The sequence below is a fragment of the Macaca thibetana genome, chromosome 19, assembly GCF_024542745.1.
Source record: "Macaca thibetana thibetana isolate TM-01 chromosome 19, ASM2454274v1, whole genome shotgun sequence".
Classification (NCBI taxonomy): Eukaryota; Metazoa; Chordata; class Mammalia; order Primates; family Cercopithecidae; genus Macaca; species Macaca thibetana.
The window spans coordinates 8,856,736-8,880,327 of record NC_065596.1 but is presented as its reverse complement, the minus strand read 5'-3'; the positions used below and the strand labels follow the sequence as shown (position 1 = coordinate 8,880,327).

Here is a 23,592-nt window from a genome sequence, read left to right as displayed (position 1 = left end):
TCCTAAGACTAGCATCTTTTTAAATTGCCCACACAAATAAATCACTTTAGGCATTTCAAAAAGATCTCCATTTCAGCCATTGTTGCTTATGACCATCCTGGGTTAGGCAGGACCACTTATCTCAGCACTTGTAAATATAAAGACTTTTAAAGATAACTTTTCATGGTTGGGTGCGGTGGCTCACACCTGTAATTCCAGCACTTTGGGAAGCCGAGGGAGGCGGATCACCTGAGGTCAGGAGTTCGTGACCAGCCTGGCCAACATGGTGAAACCCCGTCTCTACTAAAAAAAAAAAAAATTGGCTGAGTGTGGTGGCAGGCATCTGTAGTCTCAGGTACTCTGGAGGCTGGGATGCTGAGGCTGGAGAATCTCTTGAACCCAGGAGGTAGAGGTTGCAGTGAGCCGAGATTGCATCACTCCAGCCTGGGTGACTAGAGAGAAACTCCGTCTCAAAACAAACAAAAACAAAAAAATTTTCCCGTAACTTTTATGCATAAACCCTAACTGAGGTACAGTCAGTCTTAACAGGACCCATTTCCCATCTTGGTAGTTTTGAGTGAGATAAGCTATGTTGTGGAACAAGAATACCCTCAAGTGATCAAGATAAGATAAAACCAAGGAAAGTTTATCTCTCCTCAACCCCCGAGAGAAACCATTCACCTGCCCTAGGATTCACCCTGCCCTAGAATTCAACGAAAACCCTTACCTTAAATTTGCAGCAGTAGCTCTTATTCTGAGAGCATCGCTGCACCTCCTAGACAAGGGAGAAAGCAGCTTCAATAAGGCAGAACTTTGCCTAAAACAGGAAGTTGGTTGATTTCAGGAGAAACTTATCTGTTGCACCCAGCAGGGGCATCCAAGTTGGGGGAACATGATAGATTCCTTGCATGAAGGTTGAAACCTGCTCAGATTGGTCCAGGGTGACCAGGGAGGTCACTCTGAAACACTGATGACTAGAGGCAGAAATACTTGGATAAAGGTTTATTGGAAGCCAAAGGTGAGGATCAACCCAGGAAGATGCACCAACACATTTGGATGTGTACCAGAATCTTTTACAAGTTGGAATGTTTTTATAACAAAGTTTAGGAGAAGGGAAGGGAACTCCTCATATCAGAATTGTCTGTTTTTATTGGAGGGTATAATACAGAGGTCGTAATGATTGGATACAGATTATAACATACAGGCTAAAACATTTTGTATGTAAAACCATCAGTGAAACTTTCTAAGACTGGGCACGGTGGTTTATGCCTGTAATCCCAGCACTTTGGGAGGCTGAGACGGGCAGATCACTTGAGGAGAAACTCATCACTCCTGAGGTCAGTAGTTTGAGATCAGCCTGGCCAACATGGTGAAAACCCGTCTCTACTAAAAATACAAAAATTAACTGGGCATGGTGGCACATTCCTGTGATCCCAGCTACTCAGGAGGCTGAGGCAGGAAGATTGTTTGAACTTAGGAGATGGAGGTTGCAATAAGCTGAGATTGTGCCACTGCACTCCAGTCTGGGTGATAGAGTAAGACTCTGTCTCAAAAAAAAAAAAGAAAAGAAAAAAGAAAAACTTTATGATTTATAAATATATCAGCACCACTTCATGGTTTAGAAACAAAGGATTGTGCTTTTCCATTATCAGTGGAAAATCAGAGAACACAACAGTTAGAAGAACTCATAAGATCTGAGTAATTAAAGATAAGATTTGAGAACCTCACAAGATTCTTTACTCAGGAACAGGATGTAACCCATGCATCAAGAAATCTTTCCTGGGGGTTAATTGGGAAGCCTGCCAGATGTGACCAGTAGGTTATCAGCGGAGACCTCAGACCTCGCCTGTCTTGTTCAACCTGTGTCCCAGGTCTTAGCACCATGCCTGCTACCGTTTAAGTGCTTATGTGAAGTTTGTTGTTGAGAAACTAATTACCTAAAAGTTAGAACTTGACCTCTTCCTTTTACCTTGGAGGCTGTGAGACTTAGAGGGTTACACAGCCAGCGAGTGGCAAAGCCTGGACTTGAACTCAGTTCTGCAGAAGGCAGAATGTGTTCCTTCTTGAACATTCAAGGAAAGGGGAGGTGAAACTCCAGCTAGCGGGCTGCCCGTGTGCTTGTTCTAGGGACACCCCAGGCCGATTCCTGGGAGCTGGGCCTTCATGGTGACACAGTAAGAAAAACTCACCTAGGCCGGGCGCGGTGGCTCAAGCCTGTAATCCCAGCACTTTGGGAGGCTGAGACGGGCGGATCCCGAGGTCAGGAGATCGAGACCATCCTGGCTAACATGGTGAAACCCCGTCTCTACTAAAAAATACAAAAACCTAGCCAGGCGAGGTGGCGGGTGCCTGTAGTCCCAGCTACTCAGGAGGCTGAGGCAGGAGAATGGCGTAAACCCGGGAGGCGGAGCTTGCAGTGAGCTGAGATCCGGCCAGTGCACTCCAGCCTGGGCGACAGAGCGAGACTCCGTCTCAAAAAAAAAAAAAAAAAAGAAAAACTCACCTATTGGCCAGGCGTAGTGGCTTACGCCTGTAATCCCAGCACTTTGGGAGGCCGAGGTGGGTGGATCACTTGAGGTCAGGAGTTTGAGACCAGCCCGGCCAATATGGTGAAACCCCGTCTCTACTAAAAACACAAAAATTACCTGGGTGTGGTGGCTCATGCCTGTAATCCCAGCTACTCAGGAGGCTGAAGCAGGATAATCGCTTGAACCTGGTGGGGCAGAGGTTGCAGTGAGCCGAGATCGCAGCATTGCACTCCAGCCTGGGCGACAAAGTGAGACTCTGTCTCAAAAAACAAAACAAAACAAAACAAAAGAACTACTTACCTATATTGTGGATCAACTCTGTGTCCCCACTGTACCAAATCCTTATTTATTAAAAAAAAATTTTGTTTTAATTATTACATTTATAGCAGCCCAGCTTGAAAAATGAAGCAACAGAGACATGTAGAAAGTTAAAAGGTCTCTACTTCAGTTGTAATGTCTCAAGTTCCATCATGGTATGTATATTCTTCTGGATTTTTTTCAATGTGTATACACGTGTACATACAGCCACACACACATACACTTGTATGTTTTCTATATCGATGGGACCATTACTCACATCTTTAATTTGAAACTTATTCTCTGCTCTCTCTGCCTGTGTCTGATAGAATGCTGGCAATGCTTTGTGATGCTTTAGGAGACACATTTGTCAGGTGTGAAGACTCAGGCTTAGGAATTGTTGGGTGGTGACTGAGGCTGATCATTCTGTGGTCTGACGTACTTTCCTACTGCCCCACTCTGGGTAGGGGTGGAACGGCCCCTGCAGAGAAGCACCAGCTTCTGTTTCCCCATGAGTGACTCCCCTCCCTCCAATACTCACTAGGGGACATTCCATAAGCCAGGCTGTGTGATTTGGCCCCTGACATATTCCTGGTTGGATGAGAAATCTTGGGGAGACTCCAGATTTCTCAGGCACAAAACTCCCAGAGCAGAGAGCTCCCTCTGGACTATCCCTCCCTCCCTCAATTTCCTGTTCTGCTGCCTGGTCCAGGAATCAGGACCTTAGTGATAAACTTTGGCTTCTCCCAGGCTGCAGAGTCCTACTGGGGTGTGAGTCCTTGCTCATGGCTCATGAAAGTTCAACATCTGCTTATGGCTTCAATATTGGGCCAGATTTTGCTTCCCACCTTGAACTTCCCAAGGATGAATTGTGTGGTCCCACATGTTGGTGATCTCAGCATGAGCTTCAAAGGAACAAGAACTCATGTGCATTTTTGTGCAATCTGGGTGCCCTATCCCATGGCTGCCCTTGGAGGGTCTCCCTCTTCATTCATGTCTCTGCTAAAAGGTCACCTCCTCCTGGAAGCCCTCCCTGATTCTCTGATTTATTGGATTGTCTGATTTATTGGATCACTGCCTATCTCTTTATGTGTTGTGGTACCTTTGACAGCCAAGCACTCACTGTTGCATCCCCAGTGCCTGGAACAGTGCCTGGCACGTAGTAGGTGCTCAAGAAACATATAGTTGCATGAACAGCCCTGAGAGGAATAGATTTTTCTTTTTATTTTATAACTGAAAGAAGCCCTGAGAATCAGAAAGGTTAAGGGGTTAACTCCCAGCATTCCTGCAAAGCCTGGAGCCAGGAATCTTGAAGCAAGGCTACTTAAACTTGAAGGATTGTATAGAAATCCCCTGGGGTTCTATTAAGATGCAATCCTGAGTCAGTATTTCTGGGTTGGGGCATGGGATTCTGCATTTCCTGCCAGCTGTCAAATGATGCTCATGGTGCAGGTCCGTGGACCACACTTTGAGTAACTGAACCTTACGGTTAAAGTGCATGTTGCCAGCTCCTTCTCTTCACCTCCTCTTTTTGAGGTTCTTTCCTCTGAAGATTCCTCCTCTGTCCCCCTCTAAAGCCCCTCATTCTGCATCCCATCTCCCAAATGCAATATCTGAGCCCACAGCAATTTGGGAGGCCAAGGTGGGCAGATCACGAGCTCAGGAGTTCGAGATCAGCCTGGCCAACATGGTGAAACCCCGTCTCTACTAAAGATACAAAAAATTAGCTGGGCGTGGTGATGGGCACCTGTAATCCCAGCTACTCAGGAGGCTGAGGCAGGAGGATCACTTGAACCCGGGAAGCAGAGGTTACAGTGAGCCGAGATTGCGCCAATGCACTCCAGCCTGGGTGACAGGGCAAGACTCTGTCTCAAAAACAAAACAAAACAAAACAAAATAACCTGAGCCCAGGAAGGGCAGTACTGCCCATCGTCAAAGCAAGGACAGAGCAGAAGGAGGACTCCACTCAGGGTCCCCTGGCTCTGCCTTCCCCGTCTGGACCTTGTCTGCTCACAGCTTCTCCCAGCCTTACCCTTCATGGGCCCCCTCTGTCCTCCTACGCTGAGCCCAGCATCCAGGCTGCTTTTCCAGCTGGTCTCGTTATCTCCGGAATCTGACCCTGGGTAATCCCCAGTGGGGCTGCATTCTCTGTTCCTGCTTCTATCAGTCAGGTCTCAGCCTAGGTCCTGGGCTGCTGGGAGGCAGGACTTGAATTCCTGCCAGGCTGGCAGTGGAGGGCAACAGGCTTCTGCCTCTGAATCTCCTAAATCTCCACTGAGAAATGGTGTACAGCGTTCTCCTGGCCCACATTTGGAGGGGAACCCCAAGGGTTGTTTTGGGAGAAGGCTTGCCCTCACCCAGAGCACCTGGCACCTGAACACTTCATTCCTTTACCTACCTTCCCCTGGTCTTGGAAAAGCAGGGTGGCTGCAAAATTTTGGGGCTCAGATCACCATTGGCTGCCCTCCAACTTACCCTCTGCCTTACATGAGAGGTGCTGAGGACTGAGTGGCCGTGCTGGGTCATCCTGAATTGGTTCTTCTACAGCTATGGTCCCCGCCAGTCCCTGGGTTTTGGTTGGCTGCCCTGGCACAAAGGAGGCATCCAGGCTGTGAGGATTGGCCAGCCCAGCCCAACCCAGCCTCCTACAGTGTTTCCTAGATCTGGGGCCAGGGGCAAAAACCTCCTAGCAAAGGAGGAGAGGAGGTTGTGCGGGACAAGCTTCTCCTGACAGAAGGTGCCAGGCTGGGGGTGGCAGGGCTGGATAGGGAGGGGCACTGCCCAAGACTGGGGTGGCTCCAGGGAGCTGGCCCTGGTGATGGGTGCTTGCAGGTAGCCAGAGGTAAGTTGGCTGGTGGTTCTAGATGAGGCTGTCTGGTCTCTAGTTTCCTTGATCTCGAATTTTGTGTCACTTCTCCTCTCCCCTCTCCCGTGGCCTCTTCCCCTGAGATTCCCTGAATCTCCCTCCATGCTCTTAACCATGTTTACCCATCATCGGTCTTGGAGCTCCCCAGCCCTTTCTTAGGCCTCAGGACCTCACCCTCCATCGCCTCTGCCTTGCAGGATGTCACTGCTGAGCCTGTCCTGGCTGGGCGTCGGGCCGGTGGCAGCATCCCCATGGCTGCTCCTGCTGCTGGTCGGGGCCTCCTGGCTCCTGGCCTGCATCCTAATGTGGACCTACACCTTCTACGACAACTGCCGCCGCCTCCGGTGTTTCCCGCAGCCCCCAAAACAGAACTGGTTCTTGGGTCACCTGGGCCTGGTGAGTGGTAGGAAGATGGATCTGGTGTCTCAGGGTAGAAGGCTGGAAAGGGGCTCGGGCTGAGGGGGTGGGCTGGGGTCTGGGACGGAGAGAAACTCACTCATTCCTCTGCTCACTCACTCATTCCACTCCTCCCTCACTCACTCTTCTATCCACTCACTCATTCCTCTCCTCCCTCACTCACTCCTCTATCCACTCACTATTCCTCTCCTCACTCACTCACTCCTCTATCCACTCACTCATTCCTCTCCTCACTCATTCATTCCTCTCATCACTCGTTCATTCCTCTCCTCACTCACTCATTCCTCTATCCCCTCACTCATTCCTCTCCTCACTCACTCACTCCTCTATCCACTCACTCATTCCTCTCCTCACTCATTCATTCCTCTCCTCACTCGCTCATTCCTCTCCTCACTCACTCATTCCTCTACCCACTCATTCATTCCTCTCCTCACTCGCTCATTCCTCTCCTCACTCACTCATTCCTCTACCCACTCATTCGCTCATTCCTCTCCTCACTCACTCATTCCTCTATCCACTCATTCATTCCTCTCCTCACTCACTCATTCCTCTCCTCACTCACTCATTCCTCTCCTCACTCACTCATTCCTCTAACCACTCACTCATTCCTCTCCTCACTCACTCATTCCTCTACCCACTCACTCATTCCTCTCCTCACTCACTCATTCCTCTCCTCACTAGCTCATTCCTCTATTCACTCAGTCATCCCTCTCCTCACTCACTCATCCTCTCCTCACTCACTCATTCCTCTATCCACTCATTCATTCCTCTCCTCACTCACTCATTCCTCTCCTCACTCACTCATTCCTCTCCTCACTCACTCATTCCTCTCCTCACTCACTCATTCCTCTCCTCGCTCGGTCATTCCTCTCCCCGCTCGCTCATTCCTCTCCTCACTCGCTCATTCCTCTCCTCACTAGCTTATTCCTCTATTCACTCAGTCATCCCTCTCCTCACTCACTCATCCCTCTCCTCACTCACTCATTCCTCTCCTCACTCACTCACTCCTGTCCCCGCTCGCTCATCCTGTCCTCACTCACTCATTCCTCTCCTCACTCACTCATCCCTCTCCTCACTCACTCATTCCTCTGCTTTGCCATGCCAAGCCTTTCTCACCTCCTTGTCTAGGGGAAGCCACCCCTAGCGTGTTTTGAATTCTTTTCCTGACTGTTTTCAGTACACTAGTGAACCTCTGATGGGTTTCTGTGGGAGAGTGGGGGTTACACAGCAGGGATTCACCAATATTTCCACAATCTCCACTGCTGTACTTGAGGCCTCTTGAGCTCCCTGTCTAGAACCCACTTTCTGCCTGACCCATTTGCTTGTGTCCGCCCATCTCTGGGCTGCAGTTTTCCCACAGAAAGTAGCTATACACCCCCTGCCCTCACATCTTGACACAGCTGGGCCAGAAGAGAGAAGTGTGCCGTCTCCACCCTCCCCCTTGCAGGGGCATCTTCTTTCTCCCCACTAAGCTGTCCCCATGGGTTGTGTTGCCCAACCTGGATAAAATTTAGCCATTTACTTCCTCTTTAGAGTTATCTATGACCCTTCAGACCCTGCCCTTTCACTTAGACCTTCTGTCCCTTTTGGGGGATTTGGCATCAGTCTGTTCATTGGCAAATGGCAGGATTGATGAGTGTGTCCGCAGGTGCAGGGGGAGGGAGCACAGGACGGACTAGCTCTGAGCCTGATGTGCAGAAGGTGCCCCCTAGTGAGAGCCGCTGTTCTTCCTGACAGGCAGTTAGTGTCACCTCTTCTCCCCTGGGGGCTGCTGAGAAAGGAAGTTCCACAGTGTGCAGACCCTTCTCCATGGGAGGACCTGGAGCCCCTGTGGCCCAGCCAGGACATAAAAGGATGTGGTGATCAGCCCTGGGGACATGTCTTGAGGCCACATTGCTGCCCACACACCACCCTTGTGGAGCCCACCCCACATGACTGTGCGTGGGCTGGAGCCACTCTCAGGATGAGAAAATCCATCCTCTTTATTCAAGGTGGACTTCTCCATGAACAGATAGTGTGTCTTCTCCCTCTTCCCTGGGATGTGGCCTTGGAACTTAGATACTGCCCCCAAGAGAAAGGAGCAAGAGGGAGTGGAGATTACCCCTATGTGTGCAGAATCTGGACATGCTGTTCATTGCAGAGGCTGTGCCACCTCTGAATCCTGCAGTGGGACCTGCTGTGGCTCCTCCTGGGAAATGTATTTTTTTCTCCAGAGTAATAGAATTAATATGATATCAGTATCTACGTCTATCTATCTATCTATCTATCTATCTATCTATCTATCTACCTACCTATCTATCCATCCGTCCATCTGTCTATGATCTATCTAATCTATGGAGAGACAGAAGAGGGCACTTATTGTAGGAATTGACTTGTGTTCATGGAGGCTGAGAAGTCCCACTCTATGCCTTCCACAAGGTGGAGAATCAGGGACACTGGTGTTGCAGTTCTGTCTGGGTCCAAAGCCCTGGGAACCTGGAGTTCTAATGTCCAAGGGTAGGAGAAGATGGATGTCTCAGCTGCAGAGGAGAAAACAAATTCACCCTTCCTCCACCTTTATATTCTACCTGGACCCTCAACAGATTGGATGATGCCCACCCAGACTGGGAAGGGAAGATCTTCCTTCCCCAGTTTACCTTCAGATGCTAATCTCTCCTGAAACACCCTCACGGACATACCCAGAAATAATGTTTGACTGGATATCTGGGCATCCCTTAACCCAGTCAAGTGGACACCTACAATTAACCATCACAGGAGGTGACGGCCCTTGCCTTGCTTGCAGGTGACCCCTACGGAGGAGGGCTTGAGGGTCCTGACCCAGCTGGTGGCCACCTACCCCCAGGGCTTTGTGAAGTGGATGGGCCCCATTTTTCCCGTCATCAACTTGTACCACCCCGACACCATCCGATCTGTCATCAATACCTCAGGTACTCCTGCAGAACTTGTGGTGGTGGGCACAGGAGAATGTCGGAGGGCTTCTAGATCTCCTCATCCCCAAAGCTTCTGTGCAGCCCCTGTAGTACTCAGCCCCTTCCTTCCTGCTTCTCTCTCAGCCACCTTCCTCTTTCCTTCCTGGATTCACCAACCCTAACCTCAGTGTCTCTTTTCTCTGCTGCCATCTTCCTCACCTCCCTGTTGTTCTGGGAACCACTGGGGCCCCGAGAAGCCTTAATCCAAGACCCTGTCCTGGAGGAACCCCCAAACTTGAAGAGATGGATCGGTACAGAGACTTCATAGGGTTAGAAATGGGCCAGGAGGAGACGGGCTGTGACAGATCAGAGGAGAACAAGGTTTCTACTGGGGCATGCTAGAAGACTTCCTGGAGGAGGAGTAGCAGGAGCTGGGTCTGGAATGATGAGTGATAATTTTTTTTTTTTTTTTTTGAGTCGGAGTCTAGCTCTGTCGCCCAGGCTGGAGTGCAGTGGCCAGATCTCAGCTCACTGCAAGCTCCGCCTCCCGGGTTCACGCCATTCTCCTGGCTCAGCCTCCCGAGTAGCTGGGACTACAGGCGCCTGCCACCTGGCCCGGCTAGTTTTTTGTATTTTTTAGTAGAGACGGGGTTTCACCGTGTTAACCAGGATGGTCTCGATCTGCTGACCTTGTGATCCGCCCGTCTCGGCCTCCCAAAGTGCTAGGATTACAGGCTTGAGCCACCGCGCCCGGCTGCATAATTTCTTTTTAAGCAGAGGCAGGGTGATGCAGTGGGCATTGTTAGTATTCAAGGCTCCTGGCCAGGCCTGGCATTGGCCTTGTCCTTCTGCAGGCCCAGAGCAATGAGAAGGAGTTGTGGTTGGTGGAAGATCTGGGCTGCTATTTCCATGACATTCACCTCTTGTAGGTCGATTCCTTCTAACCCCATCCTGTGGCACTTCCACCGTATGCTCATTGCCCTCCTGCTCCAGGCCCCAGGAATCTCCAGTAGGAGACCCCACCGCAGCCCGGAGCCCTACCCTTGCCCTCTGCCCTTCCCATCTTTGGACAGGCCAGGATAAGCAGCAGAAGGGGTATCACCCCACAGAGACCATGGCTGAGGCCCCAAAATGCTGAGTGACTCTGGGCAGGTCTACAGCTCTCTCTGGCCGCTGAGGTATCTTTTCATTGTGAGTGGTAGGAACTCAACCCCATGAAGTCTAAGCCATTAAAGAGAACCTACTGACTGCAAAGTCCAGGGAGGATGGCCTTCAGGCACAACTGGATCCAGGTCTCACCTAGTATCATCAGAATTCTGTCTTCAACTCTTATTCTGTAAAGGTGTTTTCTAGAGTATTGACTTATGCTTGGGTGTTGCAGAACATGTTGGACCATGTAGGAGCCATGTCAAGGCATGCTTAGCATGCTGTACCATGTTAGGGTGTATCATTGCTCTATAGTGCTATTGCAGCCTAGTCCAGCCTCCTTTATGCCCCCCACCCTCCTTTCTTCGTCTGCCCATGGCCTCCTTCCTGCTATGCTGGGCTTGGAGAAAAGAAGTCCCAACCTCTGTCTGGGAGCCACCCTCCATACCTAAAGTCCCTCCTCTATCCTCTCCATGGATCCTGATGGTCTTCATTCATGTCAGATGCCATTACAGACAAGGACGTAGTCTTCTATAAGATGCTGAAGCCCTGGCTGGGTAAGTAACTGTAGGTGGACGGGATGGGGACCAACTTTTGTGCCCAGGAGAAGGTTCTGCCTTTGCCCACAGCCCTTGGCTGCCCTACTAGGGGATGGGCTCTTGTTAAGTGCTGGTGACAAGTGGAGACACCACCGTCGCATGCTGACACCTGCCTTCCGTTTCAACATCCTGAAGCCCTATATAAAGATTTTCAACAAGAGTACGAACATCATGCATGTGAGTGCTTTGAACTCAGGGTCCCAGCTGTAGCCTTGGGGTGGGGGGAACACGTACAGATTGGGTCTGGACTGTTGGCTCTCCTGGGTGGGTTTGGGGCCATTGCTCTTCCTCTCTGTGCCTTGATTTCCCCATGAGGCTAATAATCTTTACTAAAAAGTGGTAGGAGCATGTGATGGACTCATGTCTCTGACACTTAGTAGGTGGTCAAAAGGAGTCAATTTCCACATTTTTCTCACAGAAGCCCTGTAAACTCAAGAAAGGAAGGATGACACTTGCATAGTAGTCATTGCTGAGTACAGATCACTTCAAAACTAATTGGTTTAGAGCAATAAGGGTTTATATTTGCTAACAAGTCTGTGGGACAGTTGGCCAGCCCTTCTGCATGTGGATGGAATCCCTCAAGGTATAAGAGCAGCTGTGGGGCAGGTAGGCAGCTTTGCTTGTACCAGCTCAGTTCTCTCACATGTTTGGAGCTTTGCTGGCTTCTGGCTGATTTAGGATGGCCTCAGCTGGGACACCTGGACTTCTCTCCATGTGATTCTCTGCCTCTAGATGACGCCCCAGGATTGCTCACATGGCAGAGACAGGATTCCAAGGCAGTGAGAGGAGGATGCAATGCTTCTCATTAGTTATTATTATTTATTTTATTTTTGAGGTGAAGTCTCGCTTTGTCTCCCAGGCTGGAGTGCAGTGGTGTGATCTTGGCTCTCTGCAACCCCTGCCTAAAGCAATTCTCCTGCCTCAGTCTCCCAGGTAGATGGAATTACCGGTGCCCACCACTACGCCCAGCTAATTGTTTGTATTTTTAGTAGAGACAGGGTTTCACCATGTTGGGCAGGCTAGTGTCGAACTCCTGACCTCAAGTGATCTGCCCTCCTTGGCCTCCCAAAGTGCTGGAATTACAGGCATGAGCCGCTGCACCCAGCCAACTTCTCACTAGTTATGGCCTTATCATTTTTGCCACATTCTATTGGCCAAAACAAATAAATAAATAAATAAAACATCCATCATGAATCAATGTGGGGCAAAATAGACTCCATCTCTTAATGGAAGTAGCTAAAAAATCACATTGCAAAAGATGTGGATGTGGGGAGAAGGGAAGAAATGGAGCCAAGTGTTTTGTAAAATAACTAGGATTTTCTTTTTCTCCTGTGAGTTGATAAATTAGCTTGTTACTTTTGCATGGATTCTGCCAGAAGACACGAAACTTCTGGGTCAAACACAAAAGTTTATTACGCATGTCTCAGCAAGTGGCACGTGCATCTTCTTGTTTTGGATCCTTTCTCTAAGCCACTCAGATTGCCTGGGGTGATAAGGTGGGCTTCCATAGATGCCTGCCATGTAGTATACTGCATGATGGGCAGGAGCATTAGGCTTAGGGAATCTGCTTTTAGAGCAAGCAGAATAAGCCTATGTGTGTCCCAGAGGAGCCATTACCTTATACCCCAAGGTTGTTCTCTGCAAACACAAGACTGAGAAATAGCCCAGATTAAGAACCTCAGGGCTGACCAGGTATGGGGGCTCATGCCTGTAATCCCAGCACATTGGGATCACTTGAGGTCGGAGTTCGAGACCAGCCTGGCCCAACATGGTGAAACCCTGTCTCTACTATACAATACAAAAATTAGCCAGGCGTGGTGGTGCGTGCCTGTAACCCCAGCTACTCAGAAGGCTGAGACAGGAGAATTTCTCGAACCCGGCAGGTGGAGGTTGTAGTGAGCCAAGATCGTGCGGCTGCACTCCAGCCTGGGCAACAGAATGAGACTCCATCTCAAAAACAAACAAACAAACAAACAAACAAACAACAACAACAAAACTTCAGGATTTTGCATTCTTGGCATGCTCAGAAAAAAGTGCTCAGGGGGATCACAGGGACTTTTTTTGTAATCAATTTATAACAATGAAGATGACTCAAGCTAATATTTGTTGAGAACTCATCATATGACAGAAATGATGTAATATGCCCATTCCATGGTATATGTGGTATCATTTAATTTTCACAGCCCTGTGAGGTAGAGGATATTTTCTACCCCACCCCCCCACCCACCACCATGACAAATGGTGAAACTGAGGGCCAGAGAGGTTAGGGAGATTTCCCAAGTTCGCCCAGCTTGTCAGTGAGTCTAAGAGAGGGGGAGAAGGGGTTCTAGCCTGGCTCCCTGGCATCAAACCAGGTCATCTTGATTGCTATTGAGGATTTGACAGGTGAGACCTAGAAGAGGGCTATGAGTTGACCAAGGGTACACACAGCTTAGGAATCACAGCTGGGGCTTGAACCCAGACGTGGGATCTTCATCTCCTAATAATAACAGCTTCCACTCTCAGCCAAGCCTAGTCCTCCCCGGGGATGGGCGTCTGGGACAGAAAACCAGGAGCCTGCCTCTGTGGGAGTCCATCCTGGTGGCTGGGGTTGCAGGGGGACTCAGAGGAGCCAGGGCCTGGCCCCAGCCCTGTCCCCTTCTCTGGCCAGGCCAAATGGCAACGCCTGGCCCTGGAGGGCAGCACCCGTCTGGACATGTTTGAGCACATCAGCCTTATGGCCCTGGACAGTCTGCAGAAATGCATCTTCAGCATTGACAGCCATTGTCAGGAGTGAGTTCTTGCCCCACGGCCTGGGAACATGGGATGGATTCGGGAGCAGGGGAAGGTGGGGAGAGCAAAGCCCAAGGAGACAAGAAGAGCCTTCCTGGAGAGATGATGAGAACTGGGCATTGAAGGACAAAGAAGGAGAGAAGGAGAGAGAGAGAGAGAGAGAGAGCGCGAGATAAAGAGAAGGTTCCTCCAAACAAGTGGAACTGTTTGGGTCAAGGCAAGGAGGCTAAGATGAGCAGAGCATGTGCAACAGGGAGTTGGGAGACACTTGGAAATGAGGGTGGAGGGGTTGGCAGTAACTACATCTTAAGGATCTTGAAAAGTCAGACAAAGGGGGATTAATTTTGTCCAAGGTTCCCAGGGAGCCATGGGAGGTGTTTGAGCAGATGAGCGTCATGGTCAGTGCTGAGCTGGGACATTGGACTCTGGGACTCTATGGAAGGTTGACTATTGTGTAGATGCAGCATGCAAGGAGGCCAGGGAGAGCAGGTCTGAGTTTGGTGGAGAGAATGGGGCAGATTTGGGAGAAACTGAGGAATAATAGGCAAGAGCAGATGTTTTGTAAGAGAGAGAGAGGAGATGCCCATGATGGCCAAGCTGTGCCCTGAGGATCCGGGGCAGGAGGCAGCTCACTGCTCCTGAGTGCTCCATGGGAGGCAGAGAGTGAAGTGTGCTTGCAGGGCACCCCTTTCTGCATGGAACGTGGTCCTGGGATTCTGGCTGGAAGGTGCTTCCAGGCTTTCATGTGTGTAAGGAGTTGCTTCCTCTCTCTGAACTGGCTCTGCAGGAAGCCCAGTGAATATATTGCCGCGATCATGGAGATCAGTGCCCTTATAGTGAAACGGAATCACAAGTTCTTCCTGTACAAGGACTTCCTGTACTTCCTCACTCCCTGTGGACGACGCTTCCTCAGGGCCTGCCGACTGGTGCACGACTTCACAGATGCCGTCATCCAGGAGCGGCGCCGCACCCTCCCTAGCCAGGGTGTTGATGACTTCCTGCAGGCCAAGGCCAAATCCAAGACTTTGGACTTCATCGATGTGCTCCTGCTGAGCAAGGTGGGCTTCTCTGGGATCTGAATTCAAGAGGTAAAATGGAGCTTCAGGTCAAATGTCAGACTGAAGGACTGAACTTGATCCAGAAGGCACTAAGGAGCCATGGAAGGTGTTTGAGGAAGGGAGGGACAAGTCAGATAAGTTTTAGAGGTGATTGCATAGAAAGCTGCATGGGAAGAACAAACAGGAGGCCGGGAGGAAGCCTGTGGGGGTAGATCTGGAAGTGACAAGGGAGGGATTTTTCTGGGATAATGGGTCTTCAGGGACTGTTTCAGTTTAGACTCCAGTGACCCCAGAGCTAGTGTGATTGGGGTTCTTTTCTCCAGGATAAAAATGGGAAAGAGTTGTCAGATGAGGACATAAGAGCAGAAGCTGACACTTTCATGTTTGGAGGTGAGTGTCTCAGTCTGGGACTAACTACAGTGGCAACAGGGGGTCTCTCCACTTCAGGGAAGTGGAGGGCCGGCCCTGAATCACTTCATTCTGCCCAACCTCCCCCTCCCCTCAACCTTCCTGAGAGTCTCACTGTATGGGAGTTGTCCACCCTCTGGGTGCTGAAGCAGTCCAGAGATTCAAGCCTGCCTGGTTGACCCTCAGGCCATGACACTACGGCCAGTGGCCTCTCCTGGGTCTTGTACAACCTCGCGAGGCACCCAGAATACCAAGAACGCTGCCGGCAGGAGGTACAAGAGCTTCTGAAGGACCGTGAGCCTAAAGAGATTGAATGGTGAGTGTAGGTGCTGGTGGCTGTTTCTGAGTCCCTCTCATTGGTTCTTCTCCCCAGGTGGGGGAAATGGGGAGAATCTTTTTGATGATTCTGCCATTGTTACCTAGTGGGAATAGGCGTAGAGCCCAGAAACAGAGCTCTACTAATCTACCTAGCGGGGGCTAGCAAGGGTAACATTGCATGCTTTGGGGACAGAATGGTCTGGGAGTCCATATTTATTTCCCCACTAACTTGCTATGCACCATTAGTAAAATCAATTCCCTTTTCTGAACAACTTTTCTCCTTTGTAAATTGGGAGTGTGGGGGAATTGCTGTCCCACAGGGCTGCTTGGAGAATTAGTGGCAAAAACTGACTTTTGGACCAATCTAATATTATGATTTATCAAAACATTATCTTATCAATGCATGTTTGTATACTTTCCAGCCTTTTGGTATGAAAGACATGATGTGTTGAATATCGGTGTGCCATGATCATTGCTGACATGTCATCTTTGTAGAACAAATTCCCAGAAGTGCAATTGCTGAGGCAAAGACCATTTGAGTTTTACAATTCAATAGCTCTTGGGAAATCTACTCCTACACACAGATTTTGAGAATACCAAACTTCCTCATAACCTCATCAGAAGTGCCTATTATGAAACTAAAACATTTGCCAATCTGTTAGGTGCAATGTAATATTTTATTATTTTAATGAACATAATTTTAAATATGGGTAAAGTCGAGCACTGTTTTCACCTGCTAATGAGCCATCCATATCTCTTTTTCTGTGAAGTGTCAGTTTTTACATGATTTGTTTTTTCTACTTTGGGTCATACTAGTTTTCTTATTTATTTATAAAAACTCTTTACATATTAAGAACATTATTTCTTTTTTCTCTTATGCAAAATTTTTCCTCGCATTGTCTTGGACTTTATTTTTATTTTTGGTTCATTTATTTGTCACCAAATTTATTAATTTTTTTCTTTTATAATTCCTGTTTGTGTTTCTTAAAAAATTATTTAAAAAACCCTTTTATACTCTAATAGTAAAATGCAAAACTCTTGTTTGGCTTATTCTAATAGGCTTATGTATTTTTTAAAGTTTATTTATTTAACATTTTATCAATATTTTTCACATTTAGAAATTTTTCCCTTTGAAATCTATGTTGGAATCTATTTTTTCTCCAAATGTCTAATTGTCCCAACCAAGTTTAATGAATATTTTGTCCTTGTGTCATGATTCTAAATAACAACGAATTCACAAGAAACTATATATACACATATATATACATATGTATATACATATATATACATATATATGTGTATATATATATGGTTTTATTTGTTGCCTTCATTTTGTTCTATTTATTATATAGTCCTACATGAGCAGCATGAAGTCTACTTTTAAAAACACTTTCATATTTGGTAGAATTTCTGTCTCATTACTTTCATATTTGGTAGAGTTTCTGTCTGTCTCATTTCTTTGCGTTTACAGTTTTTTTTTTCCCTCGAATTCTACTTTTTCCATTTGAACTCTGTGATCAGGCTAGCTAATTTGACAAATACTTTTGAAAATTTTAATTAATAAATTTTTTGGACGTTAGGTGCTAATGTTTGAGTTAACGATGTCCCTCAGTTCATGGCAAATTCTCATCATTTTTCTATGCAGTACGTATTTCTTCCCATTTATCTCAAATCTCTACTTTCAGCTCTCCAGCAATATGATTACAAAATGATGGATACTTTTATTTGTAAAATTTGTTGTTGGGGTGGATACATTTTAAAATTCTATATATGTTTTTATTTCACAGATGTGCTGGTTCTTACCTTTTCAGAAATATAGCACTATGATTCGTGCTACGTTTATAGCACCCATGGTTTTGTGCTATGATTTGTGCTATGTAAATGTAGCACTATGATTTGCAGCACCCTCGTCCTAAGTATAGTTATCCTCTTGCTTTTAGCTGTGATCTAGTCCTTTTCTCTTCAGTTCGGTAGTGGATACCTGGACTGCTTCTACATCTCCAGTGCAATGACCATCTTTGTGCATATCTCTTTATCTGCATGTCTGATAATTTCTCTGGGATCTACAGTTGGGAACCAGCTTGCTGGGCTGTAAAACACACATCTTTCCTTGGCCATGTCCTGGTGGTTGCCTTTCATGTTGGCAGCTTCTGTGCACCCCACTATCAGTGCATGTGACCCCTTTACCCACACCTCAACCAACCTTGGCAACACCTACCTTTGGCCATTCTAGCCTCGAATAGATGTGAAGTGGTATCTCATTGTCAGCTAGCTTCCATTTCTATGATAGCTAGTGACTCTGAGCATCTCCTCTTAAATTTCTCATGTTTGAGCATTGTCTACTTTTTCACTTGGGTCACCCGTTTGTTCTCTTGCAGATTTGCAGGAATTCCTGAAGTATTCAAGATGTCGTTCTGCATATCTATCTGTCTATCTATCTATCTATCTATCTATCTATCTATCTATCTATCTATCTTAGGCATCTTCTCTGAATCTCTTATCTCTCATTGGAATGTTAATTGGGTCCACTGTATCTTTTATTGCACAGAAATCCTTAATTTGCATGCATATTTATCGTTTATATTTTATCTTGTTTAAGCTTTTGGGGTTTTAAGAATTCCTACTCCTAAGTCACAAAAATGTCTCCTGTGTTATCATCTTTTAACGTTATAATTTTACCTTTCTCATAAAGGAAAAGACTCCACCCTGTATATGTAGTAGACAAGAACCTGTTTCTCTTTGTTCACACATTTCCGGTGGTCTGAACAACTTCCACCACACTATCCATTCTCCAGGGGCGTGTGGACCTTCCTTTAGCAGATGTTAAGTTTCCCCCTATTCACATGCCTGATTCTGAGCTCTCTACTCTGTTCTATGGACCTGTTTTTCTGTTCTTGCAGCAGTCCCACAGTTTTTAAAAAATTATTTTATTTTTATTAGTATGCATTTGTAACATTTCTTAATATCTTGAAACTTGGGTTCCCCTTCTTCAATCTTTTATTTAAAAATTGACCTAGCTTGGGCAGGGCGTGGTGGCTCACGCCTGTAATCTCAGCACTTTGGGAAGCTGAGGTGGGCAGATCACTTGAGGTCAGGAGTTCGAGACCAGCCTGGTCAATATGGTGAAACCCCATCTGCACTAAAAATACAAAAATTAGTTGGATGTGGTGGTGCACACCTGTAATCCCAGCTGCTTGGGAGGCTGAGGCACAATAATCTCTTGAACCCAGGAGACGGAGGTTGCAGTGAGCTGAGATCAGGCCACTGCACTCCAGCCTGGGTGACAGAGTGAGAACCCATCTCAAAAAAAAAAAAAAAAAAAAAAAAAAAAAAAAAAAATTGACCTAGCTCTTGATGAACTTTAAAATTCTTTCAATTAGAATAAGATTTCAAAGTTCCCAAAACAATCTAGCTAGATTTTTAATTAATTGCATGAAGTATATTGATTAATTTAGAAAGAATTGACACCTTTAGAAAAAACAGACACCAGGGAACGTCTGTAGAATCAGCATCTTCTCAATCCATCACAACCCCTCAGTCTGGCCAGATCCTGAGGTGCTGCCCCTCCCTGCTTCTCCATCCCCAGGGTCTGGTCAGGGGAGGGGTCTTGTCCCTTTACAACATGTGGTCATCCCACCCTACAGTGTGGAGTGGAGATTATTTATTCAAGTAACCTTATTAGCCCTTTGTAGAGATGTTTTTTTTTTTTCCTGCTTTTGTTACCTCTTTATATAATTTTAAATGCTTTTTCATGCAAACAAATGAACACTTTTGTTCTGCCTCCTAGACTGGAGGGCAGTAGCATGATCTTGGCTCACTGTAACCTCTGCCTCTCGGGTTCAAGGGATTCTCCTGCCTCAGCCTCCTGAGTAGCTGGGACTACAGGTGCCCACCACCATGCCTGGCTAAGTTTGTATTTTTAGTAGAGATGGGATTTCACCATGTTGTTCAGGCTGGTGTTGAACTCCTGACCTCAAGTGATCCATCTGCCTCAGGCTTCCAAAGTGCTGGGATTACAGGAGTGAGCCCCGCCAGAATGAGCACTTTTAAGAGACACCCTCTGAATGTTGTTTTGCTCAGAAATACCTCTAAAAACACCAGGTCAATTTTTCTTCTAGTAGTTTTGTGACTTTGGTTTTCTAATGCCTACATCTTTGTTGCTTCTGGAATTAATTTTGTTATAAGACTGAGGGTCAGAGGGAGGTGGTGAGAGGGTCTCCAGGGGCAGCAGGAGGGCTGTGTTTGCTCCCTGGATAATTGTTGGGTGTTTCCTTAGGGACGACCTGGCCCGGTTGCCCTTCCTGACCATGTGCCTGAAGGAAAGCCTGCGGTTGTATCCCCCAGTCCCCACAATCACCCGTGGCTGCACCCAGGACGTGGTGCTCCCAGACAGCCGGGTCATCCCCAAAGGTGCCCACCATGGCAGGGGAGGAGGGTCCTTGGCAGGGCGGTGGTCCCAGCAGGCAGCTTGGACCTTGTCCTGACTGTCATCTCCTGCATGACAGGGAACATCTGTAGCATCAACATCTTCGCAATGCATCACAACCCCTCAGTCTGGCCAGACCCTGAGGTGCTGCTCTTCCCTGCCTCTCCATCCCTGGGGCCTGGTCAAGGGAGGGGTCTTGTCCCGGAAAATCAGATACTCTCTCTCTGTTCCACCCATATCTGTCTTATGTGGGGGTGGCTGGGTGTCCTGAGAAGCCCCACCAGCAGCCCTAACTTGCCCCCAACCCAGGTCTATGACCCCTTCCGCTTCGACCCAGAAAACATCCAGAAGAGGTCACCTATGGCTTTTATTCCTTTCTCAGCAGGGCCCAGGTGAGGCCAGGGGGTGTCTGAGGTGGGCATGGGCTGAGGGTGGCACACATGGCTGCCTTGTCAGATGCCTGACTTGTGGGACCACGTGTTTTTGTGATAGGGATTTTAAAGAAGATCCTAGGAAAAAGGGTGTGCTCAGAGCCTCCTGCCCCATCTGGTCTTATTTGGGGCTGGGGTCTGGGCTAGGCTCTGGGAATATGCAAGCCCACATGGGGGTCCCAGGCACAGTTTCCCCCCTGTCTGCCCCTCAAGGTGATCTGGGTGGGGTTGGGGATCCCGGGCCTGGTTTCTGGCACAGTGGGGCCGGGATCTGGGTCCTGGGCACCGTCAGACCCCCCATCCTGGCCCCTAGGAACTGCATCGGGCAGTCGTTCGCGATGGCAGAGATTAAGGTGGTCCTGGCGCTCACACTGCTGCGCTTCCGCATCCTGCCCGACCACAGGGAGCCACGCAGGACGCCGGAGATTATTTTGCGTGCAGAGGATGGACTTTGGTTGCGAGTAGAGCCCCTGGGCTGAGGTCTGCAGTGACCCACCCACCTACCTTTGCATCACCTATCTTTGCAGCAACTATCTTTTCAGATTCCTGAGAATAAATCTGTGTGGGTCCCTGTGCCTGAGTCCCGTGGAGAGCCAGTAGGGGGCGCTTGAGGACTGCAGGGATCCAGGACCTGGTTGGGAAGAGGTGGGGAGATGTCTCTGAGCCCAAGACTTTGACTGCCTCTCTGGGTTACCACAGGAACCCCGTGCTGAGGGCGGGTTCTCCAAGAGCCTAAATAAAGACTCCCCCCACCCCCACCAAATAATTGTGTATTCTAATATAACTTTTTGCCAATTTAGAATCCCTGTTTTTTAGCTAGGTCCATAGCAGCCTGAAATACAGATCACATTTGAAAGCCTTTCTTGAAGCTCAATTTGTTAAGTGACTGTGGCTGTCCCAGGTAGAGAAGCCAAAGATTATGTGGTAATTCTGGTAACCTTTCTTAAGAGAAAGCTGCAACAGTCTCTCTGCTCAGTCCTCCCTTCTTCCTTCCTTCCTTGCAAGTTTTTTTTTTTTTTTTTCTTTGAGACAGGGTCTCACTTGTCGCCCAGGCCAGAGTGCAGTGGCTCACTGCAACCTCCACCTCCTGGGTTCAAGTGGTTCTCCTGACTCAGTCGCCCGAGTAGATAGGATAACAGGTGTCTACCACCACACCCGGCTAATTGTATTTTTAATAGAGACGGGGTTTTCCTGTGTTGGCCAGGCTGGTCTCAAACTCCTGGCCTCAAGTGATCAGCCCACCTCAGCCTCCCAAAGTGCTGAAATTGTAGGTGTGAGAAAAAAAATTCTTGAGTTTCAATTTTTATTTTAGAATCAGGAGCTAACGTACAAATTTATTACAAAGGTATATCACATGATGCTGAGGTTTAGAGTATGAATGATTCCATCACCCATGTAGCGAGCATACTATCTAATAGGTAGTTTTTCAGCTTTTCCCCCTCCCTGCTTCCCCTGTCTAGTAGTCCCCAGGGTCTGTTGTTCCTATCTTTATTACCATGTGTACCCAATGCATAGCTCCCACTTATAAGTGAGAACATGCAATATTTTGTTTTCTGTTCCTGCATTAGTTTGCTTAGGATAATGGTCCCCACCTGCATCTATGTTGCTGCAAAGGACATGATTTTGTACTTTTTAATGACTGCATAGTATTTCATGGTGTATTTCTACACATTTTCTTTATCCACTCCACCATTGATGGGCGCCTGTGTTGATTCAACATCTTCGCCATTGTGATTAGAGCTACGATAAACATGTGGGTGCATGTGTCTTTTTGGCAGAATGATTTATTTTCCTTTGGGTATATACCCAGTTGTGGGATTGCTAGGTCAAATGGTAGTTCAACTCTCAGTTCTTTGAGAAATCTCCTAACTGTTCTCCACACTCCATTAGTTTAGTGGCTGAACTAATCTATATTCCCTCCAACAGTGTATAAGTGTTCCTTTTTATCCATAGCCTTGGCAACATCTGCTATTTTTGACTTTTTAACAAATTGCTTGCAAGATTGATGTGGCATCTGGAGTTCCATATTGGCCCATGAGGACAGGGACTGCTATTTAGGACAGATGGGGCAGATGGCTAGAAGCAGTCAGGGTCGATGACCCTAGATCCATGCTGTGACCTGGATGTTTATATAGCCCCCAGATCCATACATTGAAGCCTAGTCTGCATGTGGTGGTATTAAGAGGGGAGTCCTCTGGGGGATGGTTAAGTTGTGAGGACTCTGCCTTCATAAGTGGGATTATCACTTACGTAGATCCGTATAACAGAGACCTGAGGGAGCTTGTTTGCCCCTTCCACCATGTAAAGACACATGCAGGGTGCCATCTATGAGGAACAGGCCCTTAGCTGACGCTGAACCTTCAGGCACCTTGATCTTGGACTTCCCAGCCTCCACAATTGTGAGCAATAAATACCTGTTGTTTATAAACTACCTAGTGTAAGTTATGTTGTCATAGCAGCCAGAATGGGCTAAGATAATCCGTATCACCTTGGAATTGTACTAAACATCACCTTGAAGTTGTATTACGAATGTCAGAATCCCAATATGCTATTCACTAGCTGATTGGCTTGGGGAAAACTTATTTATCTCTGCAGCCATGGTTTTGTTTACCATTTAATAGTATTCACCTCATTGGGCTGCTGTGAAGACTGAACAAGTCGGTATCTACAACATCCCTGAGTCACATCTGTTGGGTATTAGTGGTCCATGAGGGTTAATTGACTCTCTTTCTCTTCTTTTTGTATCACATTTGAAGTTTTGACATTTTAAAAAATCACAAGAGGTAGCTTTAAGACTTGGGATGCATAGCATCCTTCTTTTGAGGAAAATTCATTCAAATATTTTGTGTGCTCAAAATATCGGTTATTACATCCAAGAATCTACAGTGGACTTTGGTGAAAGGTTGGCCAGAAGCTTAGAACGGAAAAAAAATTTTTTTTCCAGAGAGGCACGACCAGGAATTTATTCTTGTCTAAAAAGTGCAGGTCACACAGGTTTTCAGTAGCGAGAGGAAGGTAGAGGGAGTGGGCTAGGGGCCGCCCCTTTCAACACCAAGGACAGCGGCCGCGTCAGTACTTCCCCCTGTCTGACTGTAGGGGGCTCCCGCGGGGCACAGAGTCCAAGGACTGAACGCCTTTCAGGGGCCAACAGATTGGGAACCTGGAAGGATTATTGGATGCAAAATAAGAATGGAACATCGCAAAATGAAATAAATAACTATTTAATATATTCCAAGCTGAAAGTCACTTTTGTTTTTCTTCCCTTTTAAAGTTTCATAAATAATGCATGCTTATAGAAGAAATTGCAAGAAATAAAAATCATCCATAATTTCAAAATGTCAAAATAATCACTGTTTGCATTTTCTTACATATGCTTCCAGTTTTTAATTTATATGTGATCTTTTTACATATGAAAATATTTATTTACATCTATATAGC

At 47.4% G+C, this 23,592-nt stretch overlaps 2 protein-coding genes across 3 annotated transcripts in view; both read left to right on the top strand.

Moving 5' to 3' along the window:
* The first annotated feature begins 5,479 nt into the window (after nucleotides 1-5,479).
* Nucleotides 5,480-21,920, top strand: LOC126942254 (cytochrome P450 4F8). Of its 2 annotated transcripts, XM_050769625.1 has the most exons (13): nucleotides 5,480-5,541; nucleotides 5,868-6,066; nucleotides 8,870-9,014; nucleotides 10,646-10,699; nucleotides 10,791-10,918; nucleotides 13,392-13,513; nucleotides 14,301-14,571; nucleotides 14,895-14,961; nucleotides 15,166-15,295; nucleotides 19,574-19,707; nucleotides 19,803-19,867; nucleotides 20,033-20,115; nucleotides 20,468-21,920. In XM_050769625.1, exons 2-13 carry the CDS (start codon nucleotides 5,869-5,871, stop codon nucleotides 20,631-20,633), a joined length of 1,563 nt encoding a protein of 520 aa, XP_050625582.1. In that variant the 5' UTR covers nucleotides 5,480-5,541; nucleotide 5,868; the 3' UTR covers nucleotides 20,634-21,920. The 2 variants fall into 2 exon arrangements, with proteins under 2 accessions (XP_050625582.1, XP_050625583.1); XM_050769626.1 differs by lacking the exon at nucleotides 5,480-5,541 and having other exon boundaries at nucleotides 5,866-6,066; nucleotides 20,468-20,650.
* RAB8A (RAB8A, member RAS oncogene family) overlaps nucleotides 12,439-23,592 on the top strand; it is a 405,903-nt gene continuing 394,749 nt past the window's right edge. The window contains exon 1 of the mRNA XM_050769822.1: nucleotides 12,439-12,442. The gene's annotated coding sequence lies outside the window, so the exon portion shown is untranslated. The remainder of the gene's footprint in view (nucleotides 12,443-23,592) is intronic.

Bases quoted from the DNA above. Each gene is read 5' to 3' on its own strand.
- LOC126942254 (XM_050769625.1), top strand. From the start codon at position 5,869: ATGTCACTGCTGAGCCTGTCCTGGCTGGGCGTCGGGCCGGTGGCAGCA. The intron at 15,296-19,573 runs GTGAGTGTAGGT...GTGTTTCCTTAG, and splicing joins GAGCCTAAAGAGATTGAATG to GGACGACCTGGCCCGGTTGC. The intron at 19,708-19,802 runs GTGCCCACCATG...CCTGCATGACAG, and splicing joins CAGCCGGGTCATCCCCAAAG to GGAACATCTGTAGCATCAAC.